At 40.4% G+C, this 22,254-nt stretch overlaps 1 protein-coding gene across 4 annotated transcripts in view; it reads left to right on the top strand.

Moving 5' to 3' along the window:
- The window catches only part of dpp6a (dipeptidyl-peptidase 6a), a 503,595-nt gene that overhangs the window by 169,218 nt on the left and 312,123 nt on the right, over nucleotides 1-22,254 (top strand). Inside the window, exon 1 of one of the 4 annotated variants that reach the window (XM_077244245.1) lies at nucleotides 20,100-20,479. The exons of the other annotated variants lie outside the window; for them this stretch is intronic. Within the exon in view, the coding sequence (XP_077100360.1) occupies nucleotides 20,423-20,479 (57 nt within the window). The 5' untranslated portion in view covers nucleotides 20,100-20,422. Of the gene's footprint in view, nucleotides 1-20,099; nucleotides 20,480-22,254 lie in introns of those variants that run through there. 4 annotated transcript variants of the gene reach the window in all.

Below are 22,254 nucleotides of genomic sequence, written 5' to 3'. Positions count from 1 at the left end.
ATAAATCTGTAGTTTCTGTCACTCTTTTTGATGTAGTAAAATACCCACAGATGTGGAAGAAAAACATCTGGGTCAATTCTAACCTTTAAATCAGGATTAGGCATAAAATGTCATGTGAGAAAATTGGAAAAAAAAATTGGCTACAAATAATTCTAACCTTGCTCAGAGAAAGAGAGGATTCATGTCTTTGTGGCAGTTATTTTTTGGTGATTAAGGGATAATACAAGACTTCTTCACCTTATAGACCGTTTTCGAAAGCAAAAATGCTATGAAATCCACATCATATTTTGTGAGAGTGCAAAACGAGCTCAATTTTTGGAATCAGCACCCCTAAAATTAGTAAGAAACAATTTCATTCAGTAAATATGATGCCGGCCTGAGTTACAAGGGCTTTGAACAGTAAGCATGAAAAACAAAATATTAAAATGCAATTGAAATCAATTTGCTCCATTTCTCTATCCAACAATTGGTTCACGGCCTGAGAAAGGTTGGGTAACCCTGTCTTAACACAGTCTCTTTCCTGGTTGTGTGTGTGCGTAACACTGCTGCTTTCATAGGAACTCCCATTCGGCAGATTTCATGGCTTGGCGCTCACAGGACTGATATGCCCATTTGCCCGTTATTTGCTGCAGCGCTGCTGTGCTGGAGTGTGGAGCAGTGTTTGCACCGTGACGGATCAGCCCCAACACACACACAACCATAAACAATGTGGCTTTTTTTGTGTGCAAATGCACCTGAAAAACTGATGCATATGCACAAATACATTTCTAAACTGTCTGTCTATGATAAATGGAGGGTAGCAATGGTTCTGCTCGTGGTGAATAAAGCTGGTTGGACTGTGAGATCATTTTGCAGCTTAATGTGATGAATAAAAAACCTAAAACAACAACAAAAACATCTCTGGATAAATGAAGTTGCTGGTGTGTCACTGATGCGTAGGCCAAGACAGACATCTGCAGGTATATGTCATGCATTTTCTGTGCTGATTTTGGGTAAAAATCAGTGAAATTTTTGAGTCGTAAATGCTATAGATTTGGTGCTGGTCACTAGAACCATGCTGGGATGTCACATCAAACACAGCAGACAGTTGAAAAAATATGAATAAATTATTATTATTATTAAAATAATAATAAATAACTTGTTTGTCTGACCTGTGAAAGATGGAGCGAAGTGCTCAATTTTCTCATTAAATTAGCCAGCATATTTTTAAAATAAGCATGGAAGGGACACTTTTTAGTATAATTGATATACTATTATACTTTGAGTTCATATTTTGACTTTCAGAGTTTATTTTTATACTCTTTTAATTCTGGTTTCACTTAATTTTTTTAAAATTTGTCCATATATATATATATGTATGAGTTATTTTAGTATTAAAATATATTAAGTCAAAAGTTTTAGTAAGTTAAAATAACTGAAAATGAGAAATATCCTTGGCAGCTAGCTGAAATAAAATAAGTTGAATTGTATTTAATTTCAGTTAACATTTATTTAGCTTCAAGTAATAAGTTTTGGTAACACTTTATTTTACAATGTCCTTGTTACATATGTAACCAATAATCTTAGCAAAGGAAACCTTATTGTAAAGTGTTTCCTTTTTTTAGTTCTAGTTAACGATAATATCTCTGGTGTAGGGCTATATGAATGCCAGATGTTACAACGTTATGTAAATTTGTGGCATTTCCTGCAGAGTTTTGTAGACACAGGACAAAATGTGATATGGGTTTATCATCTATACAACTGTAGCAGTTGAAGTTTGTTTTCCTCCTGTGAAAAATAAAGCAGTGTTGATGTTCTTTACATCCTCAGCACAATACAACCCCAGCTGGAGCCTTATAGAATGAGAGAGCTGTTAATCTCATCTGATTCTAACACTGCGGGGCTGCATTCATTTCTGTGCAAGCAACTCATTCTGTTTTTTTGTGTGGTGTTAATGGCTTTAAAAGGGAACGGTGTTGCGCTTTTCTGTGTAGCGACCAGCTGAAGCGATCAGGTCTGTGTTTCTGAGTCAGTGCGCAGCGCTCTGGTCTCTTGGGTAATCTTGGTGCCGGTGGTTTGCTGAGCTGAAGACTTTGACATTAGAGCTAATGTAACAGTGAGCGATTGCTTTGGCACCTCGAAGCGGTGTGGAGCTTTTTGTAAGACCAGCGAGAAATATGATTTGGAAAGCCATTTTAAACTTCATTTTCCCCACAGACACGTGTGTCAGTAAACACCCTACCTCCACTTTGTCTTCGTAAAAGATTGTGAGTGAATAAAGGGGATATTCACACTATGGCACACTATATCTCAGAAAATTTCGATTTTATATTGAGCTTGATTTTTTTTTATTAAAGAAATGGCTTTTTTTCCCCCAGTCATGGCATTTGAAACAAACAGCTTGATCACCTAAAAAATAATTAAGCAATATCACATAAGAAAAGTGTTGTTGTTCTATATATGAGCCACAGATGTGTTTCATCCACAGGCTGAGTGCCAAAGGGTAATTACAGCTATGCTGATATTCACACCAACAGCATGATTGTGAATTTGATTAGACTTTTATACAGTTTAAATAAGCAGACGTAAGTTTTCTCAATCGCTTTGGCTCAATTCTCTAATGAGATATCAGATATTTTACATTGTTACGAGTCCTCTCTTCCCAGTCTGTTTGTAGCACTCTGTTTAGTTCCTGTCTCTATAAAGCCCATCCCTCTGAAAAGTGCAATGTGCTCTGATTGGACCAGTGTATCGTGATTGGTCAACCACTTTTTGAGCATGTTTCGGAAATGCCACGCCCCTTACTATAACCTTGAGTTTCAACACACTACCCAGCTAACAGGGAACGTTCCCATAACTTTCACTAACGTTATGTAAAAGTTATGTAAATGTAAGTAAAAAACTTTCCTGAAATAATGTTTCTGGAACAGTCTTATAATGTTTATATAGTTAAAAAACATTATTGTAACGTTGAGAGAAAACGTTCGTAGAACAACGCTTTTAGAACGTCCTTGTGATGTTATTTGTTCTTGAATGATGTTCTCATAATGTTGAGTAAACACGTTCTTATAACAACGTTCATGGAGCGTCCTTGTGATGTTATTTGTACTTGACTGATGTTCTCATAATGTTGAGAGAAAACGTTCTTAGAACAACATTCCCATCCTCCTACTCTTCAGGAGGGGACCTCTGCTCCTCTCCTTCCCCCGGAGGAGGGCCGGTTGGAGAATCTTTCCTTTGTTTCTGTTTTACCGCTGACCAGTAAAGCATCAGCGGTACCCAAAGTTTCAATAAGAGCAGTTTCTACTTCCTCTGGGTCACTCACGGTCTCCCCCTTCCAAGAGGGTCAGAATGACAGTGTGTGCCGCCACGTTGCCTCGCCACTCTCATTCCCCTCATCCCAGTGCTCAGATGTCAGTGGCATCTACGGCCTCGTCACTCTCGTCTCCCTCTGGGCAAGGAGGTGTGGAAACCAGGACTCGACGCCCCCGGGCCTCGCTCCTCATTTCCCCTCCTTCCTTCGCCTCCGGGCCTTCCCTGCTGCCTGCCCCCCGGTGGAAGCAGGTAAGTGTTGCCCCGTTCACCCAGACCCCTCTCTCGGCCGCAGTAATGCCTCCGGAGTCCGGTCCCTGCCTTCCACCTCGCTGCCCCTCCGCGGGTACGCCGGTGGTCCGCGTGGTCTCTCGAAGCCTGGCTAGCACTTCCGAGATCGTCCCGCTGGCTCATTCGTACCATCCGGCTCAGCTATGCAATTCAGTTTGCCCGCCGGCCTCCCAAGTTCTGTCTTGAGGGAAGAGATCGACGTCCTGCTGGCGAAGGACGCGATCGAGCCGGTCCCTCCAGCCGAGATGAGGTCTGGGTTCTACAGCCCTTACTTCATTATACCCAAGAAAGGCGGTGGGTTACGGCCGATCCTGGACCTGCGAGTTTTGAATCGGGCCCTACACAAGCTCCCGTTCAAAATGCTCACGCAGAAATGCATCTTCGAATGCATCCTCCCCAGGATTGGTTTGCAGCGATCGACCTGAAGGACGCGTACTTTCATGTCTCGATTGTTCCTCGTCACAGACCGTTTTTTCGGTTTGTGTTCGAGGGTCGAGCATATTAGTACAAGGTCCTACCCTTCGGCTTGCCCCTGTCGCCCCTGGGTCTTCACGGAAGTTGTGGAGGCGGCCATTATTCCAATGAGAGGACTTGGCGTTCGCATTATCAACTATCTCTACGACTGGCTCATAATAGCTCACTCGCGAGATCTGTTGTGCGAACACAGGGACTTGGTGCTCCAGAACCTCAGCCGATTGGGGTTTCAGGTCAACTGGGACAAGAGCAAATTCTGCCCCACGCAGAGGATCTCTTATCTCTTATTCCCTTAGTCCAGGTGTCCAGGCATGCTGTGGTTTTCACAGATGCCTCTGCCAACAGATGGGGGACCACGTACAACGGGCATGCAGTTTCATGTCTGTGAACGGGGCCTCAACTGCATTGGCACATCAACTGCCTAGAGTTGCAAGCAGTACGCTTAGCCTTGTGCCGCCTCAAGGGGCTGCTTCTGCACAAGCATGTACTGGTCTGTACGGACAAAATTGTGACCGTTGCGTACATCAACCATCAAGGTGGTCTACGCTCCAGTCGTATGTCGCGTCTCGCCCGCCATCTCCTCCTATGGAGTCGGAAGCATCTGAGGTCACTTCGGGCCGTTCACATCCCTGGTGCGCTCAACCGTGTAGCCGAGCAGCTCTCACGGCAGCCGCCTCTTCCAGGAGAATGGCGACTCCATCCCCAGGTGGTCCAGCTGATTTGGGAAATCTTCGGAGCCGCTCAGATACATCTGTTTGCCTCTCCGGACACAACCCATTGCCGGCTGTTCTATTCCCTGACCGAAGGATCCCTCGGCACGGATGCACTGACACACAGCTGGCCCCAGGGCCTTCGCAAATATGCGTTTCCCCCAGTGAGCCTTCTTGCACAGACTTTGTGCAAGGTCAGGGAGAACGAGAAGCAGGTCCTGCTTGTTGCGCCGTATTGGCCCAATCGGACTTGGTTTGTGGAACTCATGCTCCTCACGAAAGCCTCTCCTTGGCCCTTTCCTCTGAGGAAGGATCTGCTTTCTCAGAGACGGGGCACCTTATGGCACCCGCGTCCAGACCTCTGGAATCTTCATATCTGGTCCCTGGACGGGACGCAGAAGTTCTAGGTGGCCTACCACAGGCTGTGGTAGACACCATTACTTCCGCTAGAGCTCGACGAGACGCCTCTATGCGTTGAAGAGGAACCTACTCACTCATTGGTGTTCTTCCCACCAGGAAGACCCACGATCTTGCCTGATCAAAGTCGTGCTTTCCTTCCTGCAAGATGGATTGGAGAGAAGGCTGTCGCCCTCCACCCTCAAAGTGTATGTTGTCGCAATAGCCGCTCTTCACGATGCAGTAGAAGGTAAGTAATTGGTAAAGCACGACCTGATCGTGCTTTACCTTAGGGGTGCCAGGAGGCTAAATCTGCCTCGTAATCCGCACCCCGTACCCTCTTGGGACTTAACTCTAGTAATCAGAGCACTTCAGAGGCCCCCTTTTGAGCCATTGCAAACGGTTGAGCTTAATATCCTGTCTATAAAGACAGCTCTCCTGTTGGCTTTGGCGTCCTTTAAGAGGGTAGGGGATCTGCAGGCTTTTTTGATCGACGAATCGTGCCTTGAGTTTAGACTGGGCCTTTCTCACGTTGTTCTGAGACCCCGGCTCGGATATGTGCCCATGGTTCCTAACACTCCATTTGTAGATCAGGTAGTGAACCTGCAGGCGCTGCCCCCGGAGGAGGCAGACCCAGCCATCTTTTTTTTCTGTCCCGCCCGCGCCCTGCGTTGTTACGTGGACATAACGCAAAGCTTCAGGACCTCAGATCAGCTCTTTGTCTGTTACAAAGGCCAGCAGAAGGGGAAGCCTGTCTTCAAGCAGAGGTTAGCCCACTGGCTAGTGGATGCTATCGTCCGGGTTTATGCTTCCCAGAACATGCCTGGCCACCTAGGTTGAGGGCACACTCTACTAGGAGTGTTGCCTCCTCCTGGGCTCGCTGACAGACATCTGTAGAGCTGCGGGCTGGGCGACACCTGACATGTTCACTAGATTCTATAGCCTCCGTGTTGAACCTTTTTCCTCCCGTGTACTCACTACGGCCAGTAACGCGAGGAATTAGGTTATGTCGGCTTGATACGCAATTCCGCCTCTCGGCCGAGTACGTGCGTCTTCTTACTCCGTTGGTTCCCCAACATACGGCTAACCTCGTGAGTTCCTCCTTCACCCCTTCGGCACCAGGCGAGGCAGATCGCCCGCCGCCAGGTCTATTACCTCTTGTAGGAGTTGTGTGTAGACTGGGTGGCCTACAGTGGTCCCTTCAGCGACCCAATTTCTCCACAATCCAGCTACCCTCCGGGCTAGCATCGTGTCTTCCCCTCGACAGACCATTCTGTCGTCCTTGCTGAGTACTCTCCTACCCCTTGGGCTGGGACTATCTCAAGGACTGCCATGTGTTTCACTACCCCATGGGTTAGTACACATGTGTATTCCAGTGCCTCCCTTCGGGCGGGCTGGGGCTTCCGCAGCCTTCCCTCTCACTGGTTGGGCAGGCTTTCCCAGTTTTATCCATATCCACTGAGAGGGTCTTGCAGAACAGCAGTGTGATTTTTCCTAGCTAGCTTCCCCCAAAGACGCTAAGAATATGCCCCGGCGGGTAGCTAAGATGGGCGCTGGAAGGGGCCAGCACCATGACGTTTTGTTAGGGATACCAATTCGTTGGAAACTCCTCCGATGAGACGTAGGAGTTCCCACGAAAGGGAACGTCTCGGTTACGAATGTAACCCTCATTCCCTGAGTAGGGAACGGAGACGTCTTGTCCCGTCGCCAATCTGCTGTACCTTCGCGGAGGACCGGACACCGTCCGGCTTCTCATCGAAAAGAAACTGTGTGAGCACTGGCAGGCGGCGCGCGGAATGCAAATCTTGCTTGCCAATATTCATTGGCTCGTTTTAGTTCACTCTAAGGCAATTGGTCTCCCTAGCGTGATCCCAATTCGTTGGAAACTCCTCCGACGAGACGTCTCCATTCCCTACTCAGGGAACGAGGGTTACATAAGTAACCGAGACGTTTTCAACATTTAAAAAACACTCAGAAATAACGTTTTCAACCTAATGGGAATGTTAGCAAAACATTCTAAGAAACTGAAAAGGTCAAACTTCTAAACATTCATTCTATAGTGTTTCTATAGAATGTTTGTGATGTTTCTAAATTGGCAAATTATCTGTTATAGTAATGAAATAGGATTCAGAATCTAACAATCAAGTCTGTAAACATATATGGAGCCTGAAGTCATTGTGTAGCAATTTTCTGTTAACATAGTTTACATGCAAGAAATGTATAAAAATGGACATATGAATATTATGTTTACATGTAACAATGCTACACAAATAAATGAACTGTATACATGCCAATATATTGTTTCCTGTGTATTTTCACTATTGAATATATGTAGAGTATTCACTATGTATTTTCAATAGCATTCATCACGTGCATGCTTGTTTAGTATAGTAAGCAGTCGGTGTCAACAAAAAAGTAGAATAAAAATTGAATTTGTATAAGAAAGTTTTCTAGGGTTGACTGCCATGGTGCAACATCTGTACATTGTGACCAGTAGGGCTCAAACAATGACAAATGATTTTTTTGGTGGCACTGGCCAATTAACGTTCACAATAACTGGGGTTTGAATCATGAATTTAATGTTTCTAGTGAGTTACTATAATTTGCAGAAATACTATAGATTTGTGATGTCCTATAATACACTTGTGGCAATTGCACTTATAGTTTAAAGAATGTTAAGACTGTTATATTCAAGTCACAATATTGTTGTTATCAAATTGGACAGACAAATTGTGAAACTAAAGCATAACAGCATAACATGTAACCTGCTGAAAGCGTCACTGAAAAATCCCCATCACTAAATTCACAGACTGACAGTCTGTCTGGAACTGCCAAACACAGACAAGCAGAATGAAACAAACAGTAAAAAAAGTCCCAGTGCTGTTTGACTGTTCTGTCAGCTTTCTTGGAATTCTGCTCGATCAATCAAATCCGAGGACTAGAACTAACTGTTGAATAAATATTTGATATAGCCCTTCACATTTGAGTGTAAGTCAGTATCATTCTAAAACCCCACGTGTTAGGTTATTTATATTTTATAGTAATTGTTCATGGGTATTCAAGATTTTAACCATACATTTGTTAACCCTGGGTTAATGTTCTTATTTGCGTATTTATGAGGTCAATGACATTGATTGGATTGAATACAGGCAGCAGTCTTGCACTGCATCTTTTAACTTTATGCGCTGCAATTTATATTAGCACAGTAAAAGTGTTTCATAACCCAGCGTTAAAACTGATGCTACAGAACTCTCACAATTACAAGTCTAAAACGTTGCTTAACCTGAGGTTAAGCGCAATGTGAAAGTCATAAACAGCAAACACAGTGACAGACACTTACTGGTACAACAAATTCCATAGAGAAATACTTTGAGTTCTTTCTTTCTATATATTTAATTAATTGAATCAATTAGCTGGATCTCCAAATGCAGTATGACCTGTTTGACAGGCACTCTATAGACTGGATCAAGGTTTTGAGGCTCCTCCTAAATAAATTTAGCTCTTTTTCTAACTTTTGCTTTGTTTTTGACTTTATGAGGCTCTGAGGATGACAGTTGACTTAACTGTAAGGAAGAGGAAACCTCAGACTTTGAAATCAACAGCAGATTTGCCTTTATCTGGAAAGCTCTGGGGTGTTTGGTGGATTTAGGGGTAGGATTTCGAAAGGCTAGATCTTTAAAAATCTCAATTAAAATCTTAGGTTTAAGAGCCAACAAAGGAATGACAGTACTATCTAAGCTCAAAGCCTGGATTACCACTCAGTCTGCTGCTCTTCAGCAGCTGCAAAGAAAAAAGGCCAAAAGTTTCTGTTTAACTATTGCAGGATTTCACCCTCAGCAGCCTTTCAGTGTTGGGGGTACTCTTAAAAGAGATAACAATTATATCTAGAAGTGATTTTCCCGAGGGTGTAATGTAATTGCTTGTTTGACCATGGCCTTACTGTTGTTTCACAGCCTCTTACTTGATGAAAGTCCCAGTGAACATACGCAATAAAGAGAGCTGGCTCTCAATCTCCCGAAATATGAGTTAATTTTTTTTTGGTAGACTGTGTAGCTGGGAGAATTAATCAGGGCTCACTCAAAACACTTTCACACATTTACTGAACTTAACTTCACCCAACCCTCCCTGTTCTATAATTTAATCTCTCAGTTTCTGGTGCATGTTCTTCATTTGCTTAAAGTGCTAATACAAATCAGGCACCATTTGTATGAGCACCAAGCTTGAAAAGTTTGACACCCTTATTAAAGTTCACCCAAAAATGGAAAATTAATCTTTAATTAAACCTGCATGCTTCTATGTTTTTTTTCTTTTCCTTTTTTTTCTGTGAATCAAAAATAAAGACTTTTTGAAGAAGTTCCCCTGCAGTCTAATGTTTTCAAAAAAAGCACTGACTTCGGTACTAAGTCGGTACTGAAATTTAAAAATGTGACGATACCAGCATTTCCCTCTAGCATTTTGAACGCAGTTAAACGGATTCTTAAACACCTCTATTTGGGCATTGTGTTGACGCGCTCAGCATACAGTATATGTCTCTGATTGGCCATTGTATCGATGCACTCAATATACTGTATATGTCTGTGGTTGGCTACAATGATCAACAATGACATCTTTAATGCTCTTCACCAAATGCTTACATAGATGCACACAGGAGCGTTTAAAAGCAGGCATCTATCAGCAGATCCCTAATTCAAACGCTCATGTGTATCTGTGTAAGCACTCGATGAAGAGCGTCAAAGACAGCATGTTTTTGAAGCGTTTGATCATTGTCAGAGCGCGTCAACACAGTGGCCAATCAGAGGTGTTTAAGAATCTGTTCAACAGTGCTCAAAATGCTAGAGGGAAATGCTGGTATCATCACATTTTTTTTATTTCAGTACCGACTTGGTACCGAAGTCGGTACTTTTGACAACTCTACTGCAGTGAATAATTGTATCCCTTAAAACTCATATTTGATAATCAAAATGACATATTTAAATATTTTTTTTTCTTTGAAAATAAGTTATTCATGCCTTAAAATAGGTTGAATGTAACTCTACACCCTTGCATTCATTTAGTATACACAGACTCATGAATATGCAAATTTGTCATCGCCTTCACTCAATCACACCAGCTCAGACTACCTGATCCACACGGTCAACTGCAATAAACGCTACACAATGGCAAGTGGAAATATTGGTTTAATTCAGCCATATATGTTTGAACTATAAACTGGTTCAGAAGAAAAAGAGGAAGAGCAAATTATACAGGCAGGCCCAGTTCTACAGGGGGGCTTGAAGTTTCTCAAACGAAAACAAGAGTACCCTCGGTTCATACTGTAATATCACATTGAAGAAACAGATTTGGTAAAAGCTCCAGTGCGTATTTGTTTGTGCTCAGGAAAACATCAAATGTTTCCTTTACTATGTGTTTGGGATGAGCAGTGTTGGTTATCTCTTGAATGTAGTGACCAATCAACCAAGTTTGTGAATGTTCGTTTGAACTATGGTTTCAGGAAACAAAGAATCATTGAACAATGTTAGTAACAACAGAATTTGCACTTGTAGTTGCCTAACGACTCTTTTGGAAATGCACACCTAGTGGTTAAAATTAGGGCTGGGTAAAAATAACGATTCATCAATGCATTGCAATTATTTGTTTCTCAATTCAATATCGATTCATCAAATCCTATGAATCGATTCAGCCCACCGGCCAGTGGCGGCGCTGTGGGCAACACTCTAGTGAGAGCGTTCAGCGTTGTACAAGACGTGCTTTACCAAAACACAGCAAGATGACGGACAGTAGCTGCACTCCGTTCAAGCCTGCACCACCAACCAGGGACGTCGTTAGGCCTATTTTAGGGGGGCTGAAGCTACCCCAAAATGTTCCTAAGCCCTCCTAAATGATAATAAGAACAACAATAAGTCTCCGGGAGTCTCCCGCATATTGATGGCGGCTCCCTGATGTCGCAAATTAGTTCAAATCTCCCGAAATCTAGAGCTCGCGAGCTCCAAACCGCGTTGCGCGCGCACGACAGAGAGGAAGAGTCCTTGCATGTGTGCAAATTTGCGCGCGTGTGCCTCACGAAGCGCTTTTTTTTTTATGAGTATGCACATTTTGTGTTTCTGTTTACATTTCTTTTATAACTTAAATGTATAGGAAGAAAGAAATATACTCTCTATTACAGTTACATGCACTTTAGAGGTGTTAATAAAGTATGAAGGTAAATTAGTAGCAAAACTCGAGAGCACATACATGTGAATTTGAGAACTTTTACGCGAACATTTACACTCACAGCTCCGATGTAAAAACCTGTAAAATAAAAATGTGAACTTGAACGCTGAGATTTGCACTTGCAGACAATAGTCACAAACCTGTATTCTGAATTTGAAGCTGCAGACAAGCAGTCACAAATGTGTAAAATGCCATTCACAAAAATACAATGACAGACACTAACTTGTAATACAAATTTTCACTTCTTCCAACATTCAAATTCGCAGTACAGCCTCAAATTGGCACTTGCAACTTCTCAAATCTGTCACTGCAAGTTCAAATTTCGCGCCTTGACTTTTGCTACTCTTTTCGCGATATATTAGGTGCAAAACTAACTTGTGCACTTGCAACTCAGTGGCGGCGAGAGAGGAAGGGGGGCGGGAGTGGGGGTATTCAAAGGAGCCGTTTTATTGGTTGGCGCCTAGCCAATGAAATGGGACTTCTGTTATTTGTGAAGATGTCACGAAACCCGTTTGTGATGGACCGTTATTAAAAGTAATAAATGATATTATCAAAATCAGTTAACAACACCATACTAATTAAGCATAGCCTTGTAGGCTACAGAAAAGCCAATGAGCCCAGAATATGACGAAAGAAAGCAAATATGTGTTAAGTGCAAATAAACCTGCTGCCTGCAGTTTTATTAATAATAACAAATTGTGTGGGTTTTTTTTTATAACTGTTGGTCCATTAAGCCTCTTGAAGCGTTTTCTTGGTTTTCTATGGGAGGGAAATGCTTAACGTACAATTAAACGTGTGCAAATTACTTTTCTTTGCTTTATTAGTAGGCATGGTGTTTCCTGAGTTTGACCTTTTCAAACCACTGTCTTCAATGCATTGTGCTCATATTCTGTGTTGACCTGCTTTTCTGTACATAGCCTGCATTATTAGTATGGGGTTGTTTACTGAGTTTGATAATATCATTTATTTCTTTTAATATCAGTCTAATGCATTAAGCCATGTTAGCATTTCAGATCTTTATTTTTTTAATGCAACATTAAATATACAAAAGATATGTACATGCATAGCCTATACACCTCACAACAACACCTTTAGCGTTTCAGATCATATTCAGATCGTCTCCGAGAAGCGGGTTTCGTGATATCATCACATATAACAGAAGTCCCATTTTATTGGCTAGGCGCCAACCAATAAAACGGCTCCTTTGAACACCCCCACTCCCGCCCCCCTTCCTCTCTCGCCGCCACTGAGTTGCAAGTGCACAAGTTAGTTTTGAATCTAAAAAATCGCGAAAAGAGTAGCAAAAGTCAAGGTGCGAAATTTGAAATTTCAGTGACAGATTTGAGAAGTTGCAAGTGCCTATTTGAGGTTGTAGGCCTACTGCGATTGTGAATGTAAGAATACGTGCAAATATATGTTAGGCTACTAGTTAGTGTCTGTCATTGTATTTTTGTGAATGGCATTTTACAAATTTTTGACTGCTTGTCTGCAGCTTCAAATTCAGAATACAGGTTTGTGACTATTGTCTGCGAGTGCAAATCTTAGCATTCAGGTTCAGATTTTTATTTAACAAGTTTTCACATTGAAGCTGTAAGTGTACATTTTAGCGTAAAAGTACGAATATTTATTGTATAAGTTGTCAAATTCACATCTACGTGTTCTCGAGTTTTGCTACCAATTTACCTTCATAATAAAGCACCTGTTTGTTACAGTTGTGGTTTGTATTCAACAGTTCATACAAGTTGAAACAAATTGCCAGTTCATTTCTTTGAAATCCTTATGCTCACATATAAGGCACTGCATGGTCTGGCACCGAAGTATTTGTCTGCGCTTTTAACTTTATACACACCCAAGCGTCATTTACGCAAGCTGGTCTATTGGCAGTCCCACAGACTCGGTTGCGTACTGTAGGGGATAGGGCTTTCTCATCCTATGCTCCTAGGGTTTGGAATGCATTACCTCCAACTATCAGAGATGCACAGTCTTTAAGTAATTTCAAATCTTTATTGAAAACGCATTTTTTTAGGTTAGCTTTTACTTGACTTTTATTTTATTGTATTTTATTTTTGTTTTTATTTTTCCTCTGAGTGTTGTATTTTAAATTTGCTTGTTTTATTATGTAAAGCGCATTGAGAAGCTGCTTTAAAGGCGCTATATAAGAATAAAGTTATTATTATTATTATTAACACATGTACAATATTGTACAGTTTGTTCTGCTAAATAAACCATGACAGGAAACATGCTGGGGTCAATTTGTTCTTAAACATTGGTAATACTGCACACATTATTTAAAAATATACTCAGGTACTTAATTACTTGTGTATTTACTAATTATTGAATCGATATCGAAGCTAATAAATCAATATCGAAGCCTCAAGAATCGAAATCAAATCGAATTGTGAAATTCCTAACAATGCCCAGCCCTAGTTAAAATGGCTTTTACTGGTTCATACACTGCAATGGATATGCATCAAAGGGTTCATTAAAACTGTGCGAACCATTTAGGTTGGCACTGGAGTCTTGTAATTAGGCTAGGGAGTACTTTCTTCCTGTCTGCCTTTGTCAGCCAGTTCATCTGTAATGCTGTGCAAAATGTGTATTTAAAGACCTGCCAACCAAGGTCATCTATCATTTTCTGAATAGTTATTTGTCAGTATTACCAATAAGGTTGTGTATACACTGCCCGGGCCCTACCGCAGCATAATAACATCTATTATGTGGCTAGCAGAGTGGCTGTATCCTTCAGCATGCTACTGGCGATGGTGACCAAAACGAATGCCATTAGCTTGGAGGTGATTGATTTGCTGAGAAGAGATCTTTCATTTCACCCATCACAGAGTTGATGAAAAATAAGAGTTGATTTGAAGGACAAGTAGTAGAGCAGAACTTGGATGGCAAAACTATTGAATTTTGGCAGAGTGAATGTGAGCTCATGGGGGGGTTGATCAGCCTGCTCGGCTTCACATGCTGCAAGCCACTTATCTCAGATGACAAAATTATGTGTCCTTTTCCTCTCAAGCTATATTTGAATAACATATGTTAAGAGGGACAGTGTGTTGACATTGAACTCCCTGCTATTGAACTCAAAATACGTCTCAAGTACCAGCCCCTTCTTAATGCTGATGGACGGACCGTTGAGTTTGTGTTGCTCAGCATGCGGTTGGGCACATATGGGCTTCTCTCTTGTCTTCCGCCGGCAGGGGATAACGATAAAGCGTCTTACGTGTATTAATTAAGAGATGGCTCCGAATGGCACTGCCATTTCCCTCCTCGTTCCTGAACACAGAGCTCCACGCCTGAAGGATATGAGCAAATCCACACTCTGAGTTTTGGTTTTGGAATCACATGACCCCTGATGCCTTTGGGTATTCCCGGAATAATTTGCCTGTGTGGTGAAAAGAACACACTTTGCCTTACCCTTAATTAACAGAGAAGGCAAAGCATGTTCAAGAAGCAGAACATCAGAGACCTTGAGGAGGAATAAAAAGAGAATTAATTAACATTTAGAATGGTGGCCAACTAGTCACCCTGTATTGTTCTGAAGTTAACTAATTTAGTTAGACGCGAAACATTTGTCTGAACATTCTTTATCCCTAAAAAAATTACCATATAAATGTATCAAGAATTAGAGATTAAACAAGGCATTTGAACACGTGTCTCCTTTATGACTTGCTCATAATCACCAGAATATGGTACAGTACATATGGCACATTAATGGTATTCTTGCTTTTGGTTAAATGGTCTTAATTCTGCCTTTAGGTTTCCCACATTATATGACCAACTTCCATGACTTTTCCAGTCATTCGGATTGCAGGATGTGAAACAAATAAAAGCTACCCTATAGAAGTATGTTTTGAGGGAAGGTTTAACAAAAAAAAAGAAAAAAAAGAAAAGAGATTCCACTTGCCTAATCTCAGAGGTCAGAGATTTCCATAGTTTTGGAGCAAATGAAGAGAAAGTCCTATCACCCATAGATCTAAGACGAGTTGGTGGGAGAGTTAAAAGACCAGCTTCAGAGGAGCAGAGATTACACGTTGAGATGTAGGGGATTAAGAGTTCTGACAAATATCGAGGAGCCAGACCATGTAAGGTACCAGCAGTGTTGTGCCTGAACGCGTTCATTGAACGATAGTTCATGAACTCGCTCATATTTTGGGCGAACGTGAACTGAAGGTACTGTATTACTGCCTGATGAACGTTATTGTGAACGTGTTCACTCTGGTGACTGTGAATGCACGCTCTCTCAGTTTAACTTCGTTCAATAGGGTGCCAGATTTCTATAGAGTCTTCCAGGCGATAACCCGGATAAAACGCACGTCAACATGCCTTAATATGTAGCGAAAAAAACACCCAATCTGGCAACACAAGCCACCAGTGTCGCACCGAGGCCGCCGCATGTGTCATCAAAACAAAAAGCAGCATGTAGTCGACAAAGCAGCGAGGAGGCGTCGTATTGTATGATCAGTTTTAAGACAAGGTCGGTGAGGATGGGAAAAATCTTACATTTCTGTGAAAACTTTGCCCGCCGATAAAATAACCGCTGTCTGTGGTTGTATATGGGTTGTGGCAATAATTAAAAAAAAAAAAAATAGCTCGCAGCAACATATGGAAAAAAAAAAACTATGAACTAGTTCCTTTTTTGGAACCGTGAACTTAGTTCAAAATTGTCAAGTATGAACTATGAACTGAACTAGTTCATTTTAAAAATTTGTGAACTGAACTTTGAACTAATTCATGTAGAAAGTGAACTTTCCCAACACTGGGTACCACCTTATAGGTAAGCATGATCATTTTAAAATCAACACGAAACCTGACAGGGAGCCAATGTGTAACGCTGATGTGATCCCTTGTCTTGTCAGGATACTGGCGGCAGATTTTTGGACAAACTGTAATTTGCTTAGAGTAGAGTAATTCACTTTTCAGTCACTGGAAATGACAAGATAGGACGTAGTCAGGCAATGTTTCTAAGATGAAAAAAATGTGTTTTGACAGTGTTCTGGACATGAGGATCAAAAGTTGAATTAACATCAAATACCCCACCCAATTTTTTTACATTTTTGTTTGAAATTCTAAAATAGAGCCATCCACATTCAAAGTGAATGTAACTCAAACTCACAGAGTGCTTGCAGAGATGGAGCAGTCAATCCGCTCTGATCACAGTGGTGCGCTTCACCATGAAACACACTGTGCATATACTTTAGTTAAAACTCTACGATCTCATAATCGTACAAAGTCAAATCGTGATTTAGGTTAATCGTGCAGTCCTTGATTAACCTCAAACACAGACAAGCAAACAACAATGGGCTCTTTCTTACACACATTCAAAAATCATGCATGCTACAGTGGTAAATTTATTCATCGCACAGACCAAATTTTTTCTAGCATATGCGACACATATAGGTTGACATTTTTAATACGACATTAAAGGCCTCGAGCGATGTAGCTTGTTACTGTAAACAACTACATTGATATGAAAGCAGTTGAGCTACTCTCAAAGCTAGTTGTAAGTGGTTTAAGGTGTCACTGTCAGAGTGTGTGCTGGATGTGAAGGGCATAGGATACTGTTAAATCCCTTGACATTAATTACAGTGGAAAAAATAATAAAAATAAAATAAATTGAGACACAACGGCACAGTATGAATGGATTATCTGCAAGAATCAGAAAACAGGTGCAAAATACTGTAACTACAGATTAAGTTCATACATAGGAGGAGCATGTGTAAGGTTGGGAAAGGCTAAAGACTGGTTCATTCTTTCGCCTGCTCACACCACAAGCCACTGACTGAATTTTCATTTTTATTAAACATGGACCTCTATTTTCATTAAAAGGAATTATTTCTGCAATTGTAAACTCCTTTTGGTGTCAGCATGGGCTGCACTAGGGGTGGGCTAAGGGGGCTTAACCCTCCTGTAATGTCTGGGGTCAAATTGGCCTCAAAGCAACTTTGACATCTCTGAAAATTATGTTAATTGTATTTATCAGAATAATTAAAAAACATGCACATCTTGTGTTACAGGGATTTCAAAATGCCTCTACACACACCCAATCGGTGATGTCTTGACCCCACACAAAAACATTGCTGAACTTTACACATAACAGGAGGGTTAAGCCCCAAATGTTTTTAGTACAGCCCCAAATGTTTTGTTAAATTGTATTTATCATAGAGCTTAACAATTAATCAGAAAAATAATTGTGAATACGATTACAGCTGCCGCAATGACCTTATTATGAAAAGTGCATATTACAGCATTGTATGTATATTTTCTCCCTTTGGATCAAAGGTATTTAAATTACAACATGCTTTTGCAGTGTTGAGCATAGTAGGTAGATTCACATAACTGGCTACCTAAGTTAGATTATCAAAGAAGACATACATTTTGATAAAGAAAGCATGTAACATAAAAAAAGGAAAATGTGGAGGACAGAGAAATAGAATGGAAAATAATTATTTACTGAGCATGGTGAATATATGAGTTTAAAGTTGCGATTGGAAGGTCTGTTGGTTAGGGGTGGCACGAAGATCAGACGGCAGTTTATTCCACAGCTTAGGGCCTACAACACTTAAAGCCCTATCACCCACAGTAGAGAGTTTATACCTGGGTACGACAAGCAAATTGTCATTGCTAGATCTAAGGGTCCGAGCAGTAACATATGGTTGCACTAACTCAGCGAGGTATTTAGGTACGGGGCCATGACAGGCTTTATAAAGTTATCACGCTAAAAAATGTCACTAAAGAATGATCACGTCTGCCTGCTGCTTGGCCAAAAGTGCGTGCACACTCGAGTTTTGTTTATCAACCAATTAGACTAAAAGATCTTGGGCCAGATTTACTAACAGCTTGCGCCAGCGCAAAACCTCTTTTGGTGTTAAAAAACTAGTGTCAAGATTTACTAAAAGACACACAGTGAAAAATTAGCGCTGAAAAGGTGTGGACACAGTTATTTTTGCGCTGACCTTACTGCATATGAATTTGTAGGAATTTAAAGCAAAATTTATGGGAGGAGAATATTTGAATGAATCATGCAAGGTGATTTACTAAAGTTTGCGCACGTCAATTTACTAGTATTTGTGCCACTATCCCTCTATGGTACGACTTATGTTTTAACCATGTTTCGTTTTTATTACACGAAATAGCTTCAATCATACAAATCAAAAAAATATATTTTTGGGGGGACGTTGCCATACCACAGTGAAAAATGGTAAAAAAAAGTAGTTTTTCTATAAAATTATGATTTTCTTTTCTATTTAATTGCACATTTCTTTCAGAGATTGATACTGGAGATACATTTGGCTAACTCATAATCACTCTCATCACATGGAAGAGCTAACTCTGCACTCTTCCTATTGTCCTTAAAAATTGCTGCATTCATTTTCTGAAGAGAATAAATCCATTTGTTATTTATACATAAATACAACTATACTATAATAATAACTGCAAACATATTGTTGATGCTACTATAGATAAAAAATCCCAATAGGGAAATACATTACTGCAATTCTACTGTGGTACAGTGTTGCCATACGGCAACATACCAACTTTTCCATAGTGGTACAGCTTTGTCATATGGAAACATTAATATTTTCTCAATTTACAGTAAAACTATGTTAGACAGTTGATTTGTGAATAAAAATATCTAATTTACTTATCAAAGATGCTGCAAAAAAATCCCCCTTGAGAAGAGATGTTTAGAAATGGGGTTAATAGAGCAATTTCTGGAGCATTTCAACAGGTGCCTTCCATGTGAGGTTGACTCTCTTTCCGAGAGTTTTGGGGGGACATTAAAATGTCATGTGACAGCACATAATTGGCTACCTTAAGGCCTGCCCTTTTAATTCCCATAGTGCAATATATTGTATTATTTTCTGAATAACAAGGACATGAGTAGAAATGAATTGTTGCCATATGGCAACACTGTACCATAAAGGGTTATCGCCCTAAAAAAACATGTCTTAAACCAGATGTTAATTTGCTGTGCTCTTGATCCCATTGGTCATTATGAAAATTATCCGGCTGTGTCTGTGTTCTTTAATTTGCACGTCATCAGTAGATCACAAGCAGAAATTTCCACTTCCATCTCCGCTTTTATGGAATTGTGCTCTCATGCTAATTTGCCCTGTTAAGTAAATCTGGCCCTTAGATTTTTGAAAACCACCGAACTGACGCCAAACCAGCCCAAATTTTGTCCACCCTCCCAATCAAATTCAAAACCACCCAATCTAGCAACACAGCATAAAAGGGTTCTATTTACATTGTAATAGTCAATCACAGCTGCTACTGGACATTTATGTTGATTTCTTGAATGCAATGGCCTGTCAGAGATGTTGAACTTAGCCTAGGCTACTGCTCAAAAGGCAGGAGTTTGTGTTCGAGATTACTAACAAATCCTACCATTATAATTATAGGCTAAGCATTAAAATCAAGAGAATCATTGTGCAGTCACCTTCTTTTATTTTAAAGAAACTTTGTGAGATCGCCCAGGCCTAACTAGTGACAGCTTTAATGTGCTTATAATAAAGGAAGCGCTCTTTGCGCACTTTCTGCCGTGCCAAATCACGCATTTCTGTAACATAATGTCTTGCATATACGAACAAGAACTTATACTGTCATAATGTACAAAACACATGTAGCCTACTACGTACACACTTGACAGTTGCCACCTTTTTCGTTTTCAAGCTTCAGAAGGTGAAAAGACGGCAGCCGCGCGCGCGTGTGCGCCTCGTGCACAGAGGCGGGGGTGAAAAGGCGGCAAGCGCGTGAAGGGAGATGAGAAAAGCTCGTGTGCTCGCAGTCGACCGCTGTCGGTTACCAAGCTATGATCGGCGGTCTCCGTGTCCTCTTTTCCTCTTCTTCTCTCTCTTTTGCAGTGTAATTTAGCGACCGTGTCTCACCAATCATCAGAAGAACGACTCTAAAGCTCAAATCTTGCTCTCACAGGGATTTTGCTGCATTTCTACCGTTTCCCCTTCAGCATCTTCTCTCTTCTGTGTAACCGCCAGCAGTATCGTCACAAACTGAATGTATCTTGCTGTCTGTGGTAATTTGTTATCATGACCACTGCAAAGGAGTCAAATGTATCGACCAAAGCAGCTCAACAGCAAGATCAGGTACTGAACTGATTTCTTTCGTTTTTTTTTTTTTTTAACTGGACAGAGAGATACTATATTCATCTTAAGAGGACGTTGCTTTAGTTAAACGTGAGGCTATTTGGAAAACTAACAGAAAGCACAAAGCAAAAACCTTACAGAAAGTAGCAGTTCAATCTTTCGAATTGTTTTAAATGTTTTATGAACACACCAGAAACATTGATATGTTTTGACCATTTGGTCTTTAAGGAGAACGTAGTTTTCTTCACCAGAGATGATGACTGCGCAACCGGTTTAAAGTTATTAGCTTCAGTCAGCAGGAAATTCATATTACGTGTAGCCTAACTCTAATAAGCTGTTTATTCTTACACATTGCAGGTAGTTGGGAAATAATATATGGAATTTGTATGAAAGCCAAAGATTGTTAAAGTTATAGAAATTGTATCCTGTCATTACAAAGTTTACTGATAAAGGCAAACAGACTGGTCATTAAATGACCTTGTTTTTTAAAAATATTATTGTTTTGCTTTATTTTTTGTTTATGAACTTTTTCTCATAGTAAATTAATATAAATTAATATATTAATAGCCAAATAATATGATGATCATAGAGGACATTTTTAACACATATGTTTTTATAATGAAATTATAATGAACTCTCCTTTCTATGAGTAAACAGCTTGAAATACATTACTTCTCTCTCTTTTCAAAATATTGTCTTGACTAACCCAGCAGTGAATGTCTGTGCTTGATTTGAAGAGAGTAAGAGTGGAAGCAGGTACAGAAACAGCCACAGGCAATACTGACTGGAACAAAGTGCAGTGCAGGAAAAGCAGTGTGAAAGGTGGTAGTCCCGCTAGAGACGGCAGAGAGGGGGCAGGTGAACATGTCAAGGACTGGCAAACTTTGACAATAAAACGGTAGATCTTCTGTTCTTCCACTGTTTTCCAAAGGCAATAATCACCCAAAGAGTAAAGTTGAGATTCCCATCTACCGTACATGTATGTATAAATACATATAATACTACATACTCTGTACATAGATTCTGTAACAAGGTACTTTCCAACCATTTGAGTAATTTAAGCTTGAAGTATACCCTTCATGTTTTGTGAGGCTGCAGGTCAGATATTATTTAATTCGAAAACCGATGGAATGCAGCTTGAACGACTTTTAAGTTGACACAGTGTCTTAAAACCCATGCCACTAAATACTGATAAACAATTACTCATGATAAGACAGCAGAAATGTGAATCTTTATGTGTACATTGACCAACAATTAGAAAATAGTGCAGGCTGAATACAAGAACGTGTCCTGTTTGCCATATTGGAAAGATTGACTAACTCTGTTTTAAAATTGATAACTGTGATCGACTTGTGTTCAATGAGTCAAAAGTAAAACAAACAATATATTGACTTCTACAGCTTTTTCCACAATATTGTAAGTCTTCCATTTCTTTATCTTCATTCGGGGGCCTTTTTCAGCAAATATTGATATGTGACTAATTTGATTAGTTGACATTTAGGCTAATTAATTCAGAATACATAACTGATTGAGTGCCATAATATAATGTAGGGCTGTAGCTATCGATTATTTTAGTAATCGAGTATTCTACTGATTGTTCCATCGATTAATCGAGTAATCGGATAAAATTGTGGTAATAAAAATAGATCAAACTGAACAAAAGCCTTTAAAATTACTTAAAAATACAAATAGGTAATGATTTACAATATGGTTCATTAGTTAACTACCATAGTTAGTATACAACATTTATTAATCTTAGTTAATATTAATTTCAA

This window comes from Siphateles boraxobius, unplaced genomic scaffold, assembly GCF_051911475.1.
Source record: "Siphateles boraxobius isolate OS27281-9 unplaced genomic scaffold, OSU_SipBor_1 26, whole genome shotgun sequence".
NCBI lineage: Eukaryota > Metazoa > Chordata > Actinopteri > Cypriniformes > Leuciscidae > Siphateles > Siphateles boraxobius.
The sequence above is the reverse complement of the archived record's forward strand: the minus strand, read 5'-3'. Positions and strand labels throughout refer to the sequence as shown.